We start from the raw sequence: 13,781 nt of genomic DNA on the forward strand, positions 1-13,781 counted from the left end.
AACACGGAGCCTGCAGGAGAAAAGGTTCTGTTGTTCATTAGGCTGGACGTCCGTGAGACAACCACGAGGAGGTAGAGAACGAGCAGCTCCTGATCCAGAATCAGTAGCTGCAAGTGTTACCACGGATCTTCTACTCGTCCTCCATGTCCTCTCGTGTCTTCTGGTTAAATCGGTGTTTACACCAAGTCTCCGTGGTTTTCCTCGTCAGCCCTAAACGTTCCAAACGCAACCCCAAAATCCGTGTTCTGCTTTTGCCTCGGACGCTCAACCAAATCCCTCCTGATTCTGAGTTTTAAAGAAGTTTCCCCACACGTTAACAAGCTTCTGCGGGAGTCTGCTGACCCCAGGCGTGACCTTTGACCTCTTCAGGTGCGAGTCACTCTGAAGAGGATCACATTAAGTAACAACTCAACACAATCAGGCGTGCTGGGCTCTCTGAGGCGACAACAGAAAAGATGCAGTTAAGGTTGTTTCACTCGTCAGCCACTCTCACTCACTGACCCAGGCAGGTCTTAAACACACACACACACACACACACACACACACACACACACACACACACACACACACACACACACACACACACACACACACGACCCAAAGGACGAGTATAGGGATGGAAGAGAAGTGTTTTACCAGACTGATGTCGCTGAGGTCTGAGCGAACGCATCCTTTAACCTTCGGTCTCACGTTTCCTAACTCTAACATCCTACTCCTCTGCTGGTTGAAGCCTAACTTCTTTCCTTCATCGGGATTTAAAGTGACATCCTGGTAAAACTGAGAGGGCTGAAGCAAATGCCACACGGAGCCGGCGGTGGGAGGAGTTCAGGCATCTTCTCTGGGTTTTTGCGGGGTTTGGTTCAGGTAGATGTTTGCTCTAAAGTTCGCTTGGCCCCTCGAGACGTTCTACCAGGAGCCCTGCTGCTGCTGGAACAAGTCCGTCCAGTCAGAGGTAGGGTGACAGTTGCTTCTGTTTGCCAAAAGCACACACACGCGCGCGTGCGTGCGCGCACACACACACACACACACACACACACAAAGGTGTGGTGTTTTAACACATAGACTTCCTTATGCAGCTACTCTGTAGCTGGAGGAGGCACAGCTGCACAATCCCCCTCTGTCTGTCCACACACGTGTGTGTGTGTGTGTGTGTGTGTGTGTGTGTGTGTGTGTGTGTGTGTGTGTGTGTGTGTGTGTGTGTGTGTGTGTGTGTGTGTGTGTGTGTGTACACTCCCACTCTCTGGATGGTTGCCAACAGTCACACCTGACTCGGTCTACAGCTGGAGAGACGCCCTGGGTGCGTTTGTGGTTCGGTCTAAATGAGCAGTGGTGTCTCTCATGAACAAGAGTTATGAAACCTTTCTCCTTCTGATGAGACACAACTTTTGTTTTTCCAGGTTTTTCTTCTGTTTTCCCACCTCGGTAGCCCTGTTCAGCTCCCTCCCCTTCCAGGTGAGCCCCCAGCCGTCCACCCGTCTCCTAAAGTCGCTGCATCTTATTCCTGAAGCAGCAGCTCAAACACAAGTCACCTGAAGGTCTTTACAAAGCAAACATCCAGCTGACCCTTGGACTCATTTCCATCCCAGGAGACCCGGCAGACCCACCAGGACCGTGCTCCTGAAGCGGACCCACCTCCAGCCGTTCTCTGGTGCGGAGCCGTGAGCCCAGATCTGATCAGCCGGCTCATCCAGGCCCATTCTCCTCAGCTGGTTCAAAAAGGGTTTTAACAAAACAAAACAAGTGGTTTTTGGACCTAAAGACCACCTCCCTTCTTCCATTCTGTCCTCATGTTCTAACAAACACCTTAAGAGGAAGTCCTTCCTTCTCTCAGAAACAAGAAAGTCATGAATAAACCCAGAAGACCCCAGACGGCTTCCTGCACTGCTCCACATAAAACACCCACGGCAGGATTCAGAACGTCGTGAACCAACCTGGGAGGACATTTCCTACAGAGGTCTTCAGAACAAGCCGGGACTGCTCCACCGCCACAACACCAGCAGGAGAACAGGTCGGATGAGCCACACGCGGCTTCCAGGAACGACGTTTCCACACACACACAAGAGCAGGCAGGTTGGAACGAGAAGAATGAAAATGACATCATCACAAAAGGTCAGAGCTGGGCTGGGGTGAGTCCATGGACCGGTTTAGACCAGGCCCAGCCAGCAGAACCAGGAGCACAGCTGCTGCTGTTGGTGTGAAGCTGTGAGGGTTCTGTTGCAGACAGGTGAGGTGGTTCTGGTTCTGACACAGATCACCGTTTCCTGCTGCTTTGAGGGAAATTAAAGTAAAACGGATCTGTCGCTCATCCTCCAGAGCCGTGGGCTGGACTGTTCAGAGCTCTCAGGAGGAGAACGGCTCTGCCTCCGTCTTCTCTGGAGCTGCTGCTTGTGTGTTTTCCTGCTCTGGTGAATAATGCAGCTGCTCCTCAGGACGCGCTCGGCTCCACCTCTGCTGAGTTTACACGACTAAATGCTTCTGAGCACCTTGAAGATAAACACTAAGAATCAAATAATAAGTTACAAAGATGCAAATCAAGCACCTTTTTAATTTGTTGTTCTTTTGTAAAAAAAAAAAATCATAAATAAAATAAATAAATAAAAAGCTGAAGCGTGAATAAATGAAACCTTACTTTGGCTTTACATTTTAAACAGACTTCAGTTTAAAGACCAACATTATGTTTGATGTCGAACTTCATTCACGAGCTCCTTCTGTGATTGGCTGCTTCCCCCGGAGCCCCGGTGAGTGGACCGGAACAAACTTAGCACCGGGATGCGCGCGTGAACAGAAAAGGACGTTTATGCGTCTCTGCCTCTCAGCTGCTGCGGATCAATCAACGCAAACACGTCTGGCGCAGAGACTGCCGCTGTTGGCCGGGTTTTCCGCAGAAGTTTAGCGTTTTCTCTCGACTCTGCGCAGGAATCATGACTCAGAGAAACTTACCACGGAGACGGAAACACCCATCCGCACCCAGCCACCTTCAGGCGACCGCACCTGGCTGCAACCATAGATATATGTATATTAACTAGATGCCTCACCCGCGCTGTTCCTCAGGGGACCCTGACGTCCGTACGCGGCGGCCATCTTACTTCGGACAGCTGCCCTCCTCTATCCAACACTGGTGTTTAGGCGCGTGCGCTATCTAAACAACTCTTAACTTTCTCAGTTTTCAACCGATTTTCAGACGGTTTGATTTTTTATAAACCTTAGAGACGTGGCTATGAAATGTTTGAGTTTTAACGGGAAACTCCCCTTATTTCACTCCACTTTCCAGCCGTTTTCCCCCATCCTGTCAATTTCCCACAGACTTACCGTTTAACGCCACCAGATCTGCTTCTGATGAACTAGCTGTAGTTTGTAAACTGAGGTCAACTCATAAATATAAGTTTTAAGATACCTTATAACTTACCATACCAACTTATAAATAAAAACTCAAATACCTGATTTAATTTGCAGAAAATAGTAAAACACACCAAAAAATAAAAACACAGAAGCATGAAACAGAATTTAAAGTTACAACACCCAGTCCAAAAAATAAATAAAAACAACTCTAGAACCTCAATGACTGAGAAAATATTTTATAAAAAGACAAATGAAGACATACAGAATATATTTCATGTACTTTGACTTAAATATTTGCGAGTAATATGAACCTAATATATACTTGCTTTGGCAAGTTATTATAATCATTTATATTTATTTCCACTTTCAGCCTGCAACCCATTTAAAATGAAAGTTTGAGAAGAGAAAACTGGGATAATTGTGAGTTAAAGGGCTAAATAAACACTTCAGAAATGAAAGAGTAAATTAATGACAGACTGACAGTTATGAAAAACGTGTTTATTACAGATTATACATGTTTTTGATTATAAAATAACAGATCTAAGACAGATGCTAAAGCACATTGTGATTTCCTACGGACCTTTGAAAAGGACAGCTTTTGAGAGCTTCTGGCTCACGCTGTCACACTGAAAGCTAAGAGTTGCTAATCTTGCAATGTGGTGCATCCTCAGTTAAAGAACAGGGAGACAACAGATGTCAACAGTGGATGGGAGTGAGACTCAATTCTGTACTGTGTCTCACTGATGAGCTCCCCGAAAAAAAAAGACGTCCTCTCACCCGATCCTCTTGCACACGATGTAGACGACCTCCAGTGGTTTGATGGGCTGTGATCGTCTGCCCACTGATGCCTGGCGAATTGCCCACTCTGCTGCTCTGATGACCCTCACAGCACCTTCAGATGGGACCACAAGACCCCCGTTGTTCTGCAGAGACAGCAAATGGTAGCTGTGGTCATCACAGGCAGATGCAGCATCATCACCAGGCTGGCACGGCAGACATCACAGGACAGCTTGGTCATGGCTCGCCACACAACAAATCCTGAGATTACAATTACCAATGTAACTGGACAGTGTGGTTGCCTTCATACTGTACATAGGCCTATAGAACAACACGGTGTCAGGTGAGAAATCAGACGAGAACTATAGTTTAACTACCTAAAGGCAAACAAGTAATCATGATTAGTAAGTGTGGCATTAATTCATTGTATTTATTTATCGGGGGATTTGATGAGCCAGCAGTTTTTCTAAAGACTACAAACATCTTTTGTGTTTTTCTTCTGACCGCTTTTTTAGGTTCTTTTTGCAACACAGGGAAGGTTTTTTCACCTTGCTGACAGTTTTGATCGTGACGCTACTGAGCGTCAGCTCTGAGGAAGATGGCAGACACTTCTCAGGGCAACTTCCCACTGCCTCCTCCTTTCTCCATCTTTGGGAAATCTTAAACAAGTGACAAAATGTAGGCAACTTTATAAATCATTGTAAACAGTTTACAGCCTTTTCCTTTAACATGAACATAAGACAAACAAAATCAATCAATCAATCAATCAATCAATCAATCAATCAATCAGATTTATTTATAAAGCGCTTTTCAAACAAAGTGCTTTACAAAATGACCCCAGGTTCCCATAACAGGTTAAAAACATTAACAGACATATGCAAGCACACACACACACAGACACACACACACACACACACACACACACACACACACACAAGTAAAAAATTATATTTGGCTAAGTCCAGATGAGCCCAGTGAGGTAAGGCAAGGAAACACCATCAGAGGAGCCATCTGCCCCGGCAGCATCAGGTCTTCTACACTAAGTCAGGGCGCTCAGTGGAGGGGGAGCATAGACCCCCACCTCCATTTAAACACAACCTATATAGAGCACCCAGGAAGCTACAGTCGACCACCGCTCCCGGGGCAGAGGGCCCCTACAGAGGAAACACCGGATTAAAATGAGTAAAAATATAATAAAAGAGCTAATATAAGGGACAAAAGTTAGAAAATAAGTAATAAATACAATCATATGACAGTAAAATAATAATATTAAATAATAAAACTGTGCTAATATATAATTATATAGAACATGCAAAGCAAGTAATAAAATATAATCATGTAAAATGAGGAATAAAACTGTAGTAAATATTTAGATAAAAGCTAACCTAACTAGGCGGGTCTTGAGCCTGGTCTTAAAAACATGAACGTTCTCTGCGGCCCTGAGGTCCTCTAGCAGCTCGTTCCAGAGGCGAGGGCCATGAAGAAATGGTTAAACAAAAGGTGTCAAGACAGAAACATGCAATGACTGATTAACCAAGAAATCTTGAATTCAAGCAATTAAGCTTTTTAAAATCACAGTTAGCTGATAGATCTTAAACTTTGCCTAACCCTGACGCTATTTCTAAAAAGCAGTTAAAAGCAAAGCAGATGACAGAGACTTATCAGCCTAACACAGTCGAATGTTTGTTATTGTTAAATCTTACGAATGAAAGATGATCCCACGTTGTCGGGATTGAAGACATCGTCTATTAGAGCATCCATAGGCAGCACAAAAATCAGGCATGCTTGTTGTGTTTCACGTGTATTTCTGTAAAAACAAAGCCAGCAATTTCTGCTATTTTAATTTACTTCAATCTAAGTTTTTTACATTTTTTAACAAAGTAAGCCGCCTGGAAAACAAGGGCAATTTTACCCTCAGCTTCCACTGAGGTAAAATTGTAGCTAAGCAGCGCAGCCACGGCAGCCTCGTCTTCTCTAAGCCAAGTTAGACAGCTAATAAACACTAGAACATCCACCAAGACGGCCATTTAGACAAACATTAGGTTTACGTACACTTCTTAGTTTCGTTGAACCGTACGAACCCTATAAAAATATTGATTGCGGTCTCTCTCTCAACCTAACGCACAAAATAGCTTAGCCGGGACACATTGTTCACAATTATGTCTTGTTTCAAAAGTAAAAGCGGTAATTTCAACATGTGTAAGTATCCCGCGTCAAGTCTACGTTTCATACGGTTTGTAATAAAGCAAACCGTTTGTAAATCCGTTAAAATTTGTTCGAGTTATAAGTATATTTATTTGAGCCGTACACTCACCCTCAGCTAGAGAACGGTTAGCTGTCCGAAGTAAGATGGCCGCCGTGTAAGGACGCTGTCGACTTCCACTTAGGGGATCTAGTTAATCGATGATATCTGTGGCTGCAACACGCAGAAAGGGGCGGCGTCGGGTCAGGTGTCGGGCAGACCCATACCATATTTGGAAAATGCCACGTTCCGGAACTGAAGGGGGCGCCATTTTCTATTCGAGCTTTTTTATTTTTACATCTTTATTTATCACTTTTACATCGTTATCCCCGAACATTACTTATCAAAAACGATTAGGTTAATGCAAAACAGCACGAGTTGTTGTTTTCATTAACACTTATTAGTAAACAAGGTTTCACTGATAAAGTAAAACTAATTCAGAGGTAACAAAAGTACAGAAAGGTGCACAATCAACAACCATAAACGGGAGAATCTTCTAAGTGTTTTAAAGACAGTTACAAACGTACCTAACGTCCTTGTTGTGTACAAGTGGCAGTGACTTTATAACACGTTTACACTCATCCAGCCCACCAGTAACGCTTAGTTTTGAGCAGTATCTTTATACAGTGCTAAAAACAACTAAAGGGAACACAAACTAAGACATCCAAGATCTGAATGAATGAAATAGTCTTATTAAACTGTTCTTTACATAGTTCTAAGTACTGACAACAAAATCACACAAAAAAGATCAATGGAAATCTAATTTATTAACCCATGGAGGTCTGGATTTGGAGTCACACTCAATTAAAGTGACAAAGCACACTACAGGCCCAGTGGTGTGTGTGGCCTCCACGTGCCTGTCTGACCTCCCTACAATGCCTGGGCATGCTCCTGATGAGGTGGCAGATGGTGTCCTGACAGATCTCCTCCCAGACCTGAACTAAAGCATCCACCAACAGCTGGACAGTCTGTGGTGCGACATGGCGTTAGGGGATGGAGCAAGACATGATGTCCCAGATGGACCCAATTGGATTCAGCTCTGGGGAATGGGCGGGCCAGTCTATAACATCAATGCCTTCACCTTGAAGGAACTGCTGACACACTCCTACAACATCAGGTCCAGCTTTGTCTTCCATTGTCTTCTTCTGGCTCTTGGAGGGTGCAGACGTTGTTTTAAGCGCCTCGTGATTTTTATCTTGAGAGGCGCTATAGAAATGATACTTTCTTCTTCTACTACTTCTTCTTCTTCTTTTCTTCTCCTCTCCTCCATATCTTATCCTCAAGGCCTTTGTCTGTCTGTGTGCTGGGTGCACGGCTGCTTCTGCATTTTTTCTGGGAACTGAAATTCACTAAAATAGATCTCGTCAGTTGGTCTCTTAACGCGGTTGATAAAATTTTTCAATGATGAGAACGGGAGAAGGGGCTCCTGGATGTCCCTCCGGGACAGACCAGTTGTCTGTGGAGGCCTCTGAAGATGTGTGGATATTCGTGGTGTTGGTGTCGGGTTTCCTGCTCATTGGCCTTGGAGGCTTCCTGGCTTACCGGAAAATTAACGAGCTGTCGAGGAATATTGGCCTGATCCCGGAGCTCAGAGATGATTTGCACCGCGCTGTTAATTCACAGACTCACATAATTGTCGATTTATGAATTTATTATTATTATGATGTTTTTTTACATATAGCTTATTTTATTCTCTAATCTGTAGGAGCTACCATATCAGGGTTAGCTCAGCTTATTCCCCGTCTTGAGACCAATGTTAAAATGGCCTCAATTGTTATTTGGAAGTTCTTCTGTTACCAGCTCCCTTTTGGAGACTTTTTGGTATGTTTTTTTTAATTTAATTATTTATTTTATACTGGTATTTTCTGTGTGTTTGTGATTGTGGGATCTGCTCTGGCTTTTGACGACTTTATTGGTGATAAATCCCTTATTTTCACTGTTAACACATGTCTTCTAATTTGAAATCTTGCACTCTAACTGCAGGGTCTCCTACTCGTTTTCTCAGTTGGAACATTCATGGCATAGGCAATCCCACTAAAACGTCTAAGGTTCTTACCCATCTAAAGCGTTTTCATACTGATATTATGTTTTTACAGGAAACCCACCTTAGTACTAGAGATCACCATAAACTACACTCTTCATGGATAGGACAAGTTTTTCATTCTAATTTTAACTCTAAGTCGAGAGGGGTAGCAGTTCTCATTAATAAGGGACACAGTTCACAGCTACTGAAGTCACTGCAGATATTAATGGCAGATATGTCATTGTCGTAGGTCTATTAATGCTGATTAAAGTTATACTTGTTAATATTTATGCACCTAATTCTGACGATGTAGCTTTCTCACACAAGCTCCTTAGTAAAATACCTTACTTGAACACACATCTCTTAATTTTGGGAGGGGATTTAAATTGTGCAATGGACCCAATACTGGATCGGTCCAGCTCCCGCATTATCCATCAGTCGGCCATGTCCACGTACTTTTCAGATTTTATTTCTCAGAATGGTCTGGTCGATTCTTGGAGACACTGTAACCCTTCAACTAAAAAGTTCTCTTTCTTCTCTAATGTGCACCAGACCTTTACAGAATAGATTACATTTTCATAGATAAAGGTTTAAATTTGAATGTTGATTCTTCTGACTATGCTAGTATTTTGATATCTGACCATGCACCATTACTTTTAGATATTTGTTTGTCAACACACAGAGTTCAGTCACCTTTATGAAAATTCAATTCATTGCTGCTGGCAGACACAGAGTTTTGTGAATTTACAGGTGCTGGCCAGTAAATTAGAATATCATCAAAAGGTTGAAAATATTTCAGTAATTCCATTCAAAACGTGAAACTTGTACATTATATTCATGCAATGCACACAGACCAATGTATTTCCGATGTTTATTACGTTTAATTTTGATATTTATAGGTGACAACCAATGAAAACATCAAATCTGGTATCTCAGAAAATTAGAATATTCTAAAGGCCAATGAAAAAATGTTTGTTTCTCTAATGTTGGCCAACTGAAAAGAATGAACATGAAAAGAATGTGCATGTATAGCACTCAATACTTAGTCGGGGCTCCTTTTGCCTCAATAACTGCAGTAATGCGGCGTGGCATGGACTCGATCAGTCTGTGGCACTGCTCAGGTGTTATGAGAGCCCAGGTTGCTCTGATAGTCGTCTTCAGCTCCTCTGCATTGTTGGGTCTAGCGTATTGCATCCTCCGCTTCACAATACCCCATAGATTTTCTATGGGGTTAAGGTCAGGCGAGTTTGTTGGCCAATCAAGGACAGGGATACCATGGTCCTTGAACCAGGTGCTGGTGGTTTTGGCACTGTGTGCAGGTGCCAAGTCCTGTTGAAAGGTGAAGTCTGCATCCCCATAAAGTTGGTCAGCAGCAGGAAGCATGAAGTGCTCTAAAACTTCCTGGTAGACGGCTGCATTGACCCTGGACCTCAGGAAACAGAGTGGGCCAACACCGGCAGATGACATGGCACCCCACACCATCACTGACGGTGGAAACTTTACACTGGACCTCATGCAACGTGGATTCTGTGCTTCTCCGCTCTTCCTCCAGACTCTGGGTCCTTGATTTCCAAAGGAAATGCAGAACTTGCTTTCATCAGAAAACATAACTTTGGACCACTCAGCATCAGTCCAGTCCTTTTTGTCCTTGGCCCAGGCGAGACGCTTCTTGCGCTGTTTCTTGTTCAAGAGTGGCTTGACACACGGAATGCGACACCTGAATCCCATGTCTTTCATGAGTCTCCTCGTGGTGGTTCTTGAAGCGCTGACTCCAGCTGCAGTCCACTCTTTGTGGATCTCCCCCACATTTTTGAATGGGTTTGTCGTCACAATTCTCTGCAGGGTGCGGTTATCCCTAGAGCTTGTACACTTTTTTCTACCACATTTTTTCCGTCCCTTCGCCTGTCTGTTAATGTGCTTGGACACAGAGCTCTGCGAACAGCCAGCTTCTTTAGCAATCACCTTTTGTGTCTTGCCCTCCTTGTGCAAGGTGTCAATGATTGTCTTTTGGACAGCTGTTAAGTCAGAAGTCTTCCCCATGATTGTGGTGCCTTCAAAACAAGACTGAGGGACCTTTTAAAGGCCTTTGCAGGTGTTTTGAGTAAATCAGCTGATTAGAGTGGCAGCAGGTGTCTTCTATATTCAGCCTTTTCAGAATATTCTAATTTTTTGAGATACCAAATTTGGAGTTTTCATTAGTTGTCACTTATGAATATCAAATTTAAATGTAATGAACATTGGAAATACATTGGTCTGTGTGCATTGCATGAATATAATGTACAAGTTTCACGTTTTGAATGGAATTACTGAAATATTTTCAACCTTTTGATGATATTCTAATTTACTGGCCAGCACCTGTATTTCCAAGTCAATTAATAATTTTCTTTTTTTAATCGGAATGAATCTACATCCTATTCTCTATTATGGGAGTCATTAAAAGCTTATCTCAGGGGTCAGATTATTTCATTCTCGTCTTATAACAGGAAGAAACAAAACGCTAGAATTGCTGAGCTCATGTCTGAGGATGCAGCTCTGGATCACAAATGTGTACTGAACCCTTCTCCATCACTTTTGAAAAAAACAACTTGATGTTCAACTCAGTTTGATCTTATTTCCACAAGTGAAGCTGAAAGTTTACTATTACAAACACGGGGTTCATCTTATGAACATGGCGAAAAAGCTACCAGATTGTTAGCAAATCAACTGAAACGTCAGTCGAATGCACGAGCAATTTCTCAAATCGATAAGTTTTAGCATATCTCTCACAGACCCTAACTCTACCTTTAAGACAGATTATTCTAAATTGTTTAAATCAGAATTCCCATCTGACGCTCCTGACATGGATCAGGTCTTATCCAATTTGGTGTTCCCTACAATAGATTCTGATCAATTAAACCTTCTAGAAGCACCTTTTTCTGTTGGAGAAATACAACAATCAATCGAATATATGCAGTCTAATAAGGCTCCCGGCCCAGACGGATTCCCAATTGAGATTTTCAAAAAATGTATTGATAAATTAGCACCTGTACTTTTGTCAGTGTTTACCGAGTCGGTGGAGGGGGTTCTTTACCTCATACTTTGATGCAAGCTTCAATAATTCTTCTGTTAAAGGAGGGTAAGCCTCCCTCATCCTGCGCTTCTTATAGGCCACTTTCATTGTTGAATGCTGATGTAAAATTCTTGGCCAAATTGCTTGCCCTTCAGCTGGAGAAGATTTTGACCTCCATCATTTCTGAGGAGCAAAACGGTTTTCTTAAAGGGCGTCATTTATTTTCAAATATTCATACTCGTTTAGATAATGTTTATACCTTAATCTGTGGAACTAAAAGTTACAGTCTGACCCAGCTGGGAAAATGTGACCTTTGTCACAAATTAGAGGACCTTCATGACGCTACACCCTAGCTTCGATGACATACCTGAAATAGTAATTTCATTAGATACCGAGAAGGCTTTTGACTGGGTTGAGTGGCCTTATTTATTTACAATATTGAGAAAATTTGTACTCGGAAATAAATTTACTAGTTGGGTGAAACTGCTCTACACAACCCCGAAAGCCAGCGTTCACACAAGTAATAACCACTCTGATCATTTCACACTGGAATGGGGCACATGTCAAGGCTGTCCTCTGTCTCTGTCTCTTTTTGCCCTGGCAATTGAACCTCTGGCCATCGTTTTAAGGACTTCTCCCTGTTTTAGAGGCGTTGTTAGTAATGGTGCTGAACATCGTTTGACTTTATACGCAGGTGATTTGTTGTTGTATGTGACCAAGGCCGGATTAACCAAACGGGCAACTGGACAATTGCCCAGGGGTCCACAAACTCTAAAGGGCCCAGGCCCAGGGAAGCAAGGGCACGTGCAAAATACTGTATCTGTAATCTCCCGCTTTATATTAAACAACTGTCCACCCGGGCTTTTGCGCTGCACAGAGAGACGCTTCACTGCCTCCAACTTTAAACGTCAGTTGAGAGCGGTTGAGAGTCAGTCTCATGCGGACTGACCAATGAAGAGAGGGCCTCAAGTTAAGACCCTCTCCTCATTGGTCAGTCCACACGAGGTGGGTCAAAGGTTACGCCGAGTGGGTTATGTGATGTCAAGCATTGAAGTTTGACAAGAATCAATACATTTTTATGAGTTCATCTACTGATTTATGTATATTATTTCTCAAGACAGCTTGAAGTGAGTTAACTTGTAAATATCTTACAGGAGGAAAAATATCGAGATATATATCGTATATCAGAATTCAGCTAAAAGATATCGATATATATATATATATATATATTGGTCCATATCGTGCAGCCGTATTTTGAAGACACTGACACTAGTCAGTGACTTGATGCAACCTGCTGGGTTCCATATATAGGAAACGTTTTACTGACTGGCTTAATGAACTGACCTGCATTGGGATGTTAACAATGTGAAGGTCCTTGAAACGACTCGTTGTGATTTGGCGCTTTATTAATAAACTTGAAATGAATTGATTTGAACTGAACTGAACATGCCAGAAGAAGATGGAGATGAGTACAGTATCTCTCTGGACAGTTTTGGACCCGATGGTGAAAGGAATATCTTGCCACGATCATTCTCAGGCAGCGATGACACGTTCCTCGACGTAATGTACAAGTTGGAGATATTTTAATGGTGAAGAAAGAAGATGTTCCTGGAAACAAACGGAGACTCGCTAGGGTCCTTCAAGCACACATGATGATGATGGACTGGTCCGGAAGGCCATCGTTCCACTGGGAGAGCGTATGCTAGTCAAGAAAGGTAGACGTCTCAGCAAGCCATCTATCATAGAGCGACCTATTCAAAAGTTGTTGTTGTTGCGAGAAGCTTCTGAATCTCGGCTTGTATATCAGTGTGACATAGTCAGGTTTAAAGTTAATGTAAAACTGTTACTAAGTCCTCTGAAATTGGTACCTTTACCATTGATTCATTAATGTATGACGTGCCAGGTAAATTGTAAGATACACCTCTTTTTAACTAGTCATTACCCAATCAAAGGTAATTTGATGGGAGTGTAGTGAATGCTAACCAGCCATTGTTGTGAGTTTCTATGGCAACACCAAATGTCACTAGTTTGCTGTTTTTCTTTGTTCTAAATGCAGTTTTCTTTCTCTGGCAGTGCTATAATACTATACTATACTATACTATACTATACTATACTATACTATACTATACTATAATAGGTAGGCTATTGTTTAAATGTGTTCTAAGCTATGTGTGCTGTTTAAACCCCAGGGTGGCTGTGGCTATAAAATAGCTCACCATCACTGGCAGTGTGTGAATGTGAGAGTGCATGAAAGCATCTTTGAGTGTCCTAAAAAATGCTATATATGTCCAATGTATTATTATTATTATTATAAGCTGTATTATTAAGTATGTCACAGTATAATTGATGCT

General features: G+C 42.6%; 2 protein-coding genes across 5 annotated transcripts in view; both read right to left on the reverse strand.

The window, feature by feature from the left end:
* The window catches only part of slc35a3b (solute carrier family 35 member A3b), a 28,847-nt gene extending 25,791 nt beyond the window's left edge, over window positions 1–3,056 (reverse strand). The window contains exon 1 of one of the 4 annotated variants that reach the window (XM_054734509.2): window positions 3,036–3,056. Coding sequence is in view for 3 of the 4 variants with exons in the window: in XM_015975811.3 (XP_015831297.3) it covers window positions 637–708 (72 nt within the window). In the remaining variant the exon portion in view is untranslated. Of the gene's footprint in view, window positions 1–636; window positions 841–1,931; window positions 2,053–2,940; window positions 2,993–3,035 lie in introns of those variants that run through there. The other 3 variants (XM_015975812.3, XM_070541818.1, XM_015975811.3) reach the window with 3 other exon arrangements.
* Window positions 3,057–3,992: 936 nt separating this feature from the next.
* The window catches only part of fam78ba (family with sequence similarity 78 member Ba), a 15,313-nt gene continuing 5,524 nt past the window's right edge, over window positions 3,993–13,781 (reverse strand). The window contains exon 3 of the mRNA XM_054735430.2: window positions 3,993–4,262. Coding sequence (XP_054591405.1) covers window positions 4,113–4,262 — 150 coding nt within the window. The 3' untranslated portion in view covers window positions 3,993–4,112. The remainder of the gene's footprint in view (window positions 4,263–13,781) is intronic.

Source organism: Nothobranchius furzeri, chromosome 11, assembly GCF_043380555.1.
Source record: "Nothobranchius furzeri strain GRZ-AD chromosome 11, NfurGRZ-RIMD1, whole genome shotgun sequence".
In the NCBI taxonomy this organism is placed as follows: Eukaryota; Metazoa; Chordata; class Actinopteri; order Cyprinodontiformes; family Nothobranchiidae; genus Nothobranchius; species Nothobranchius furzeri.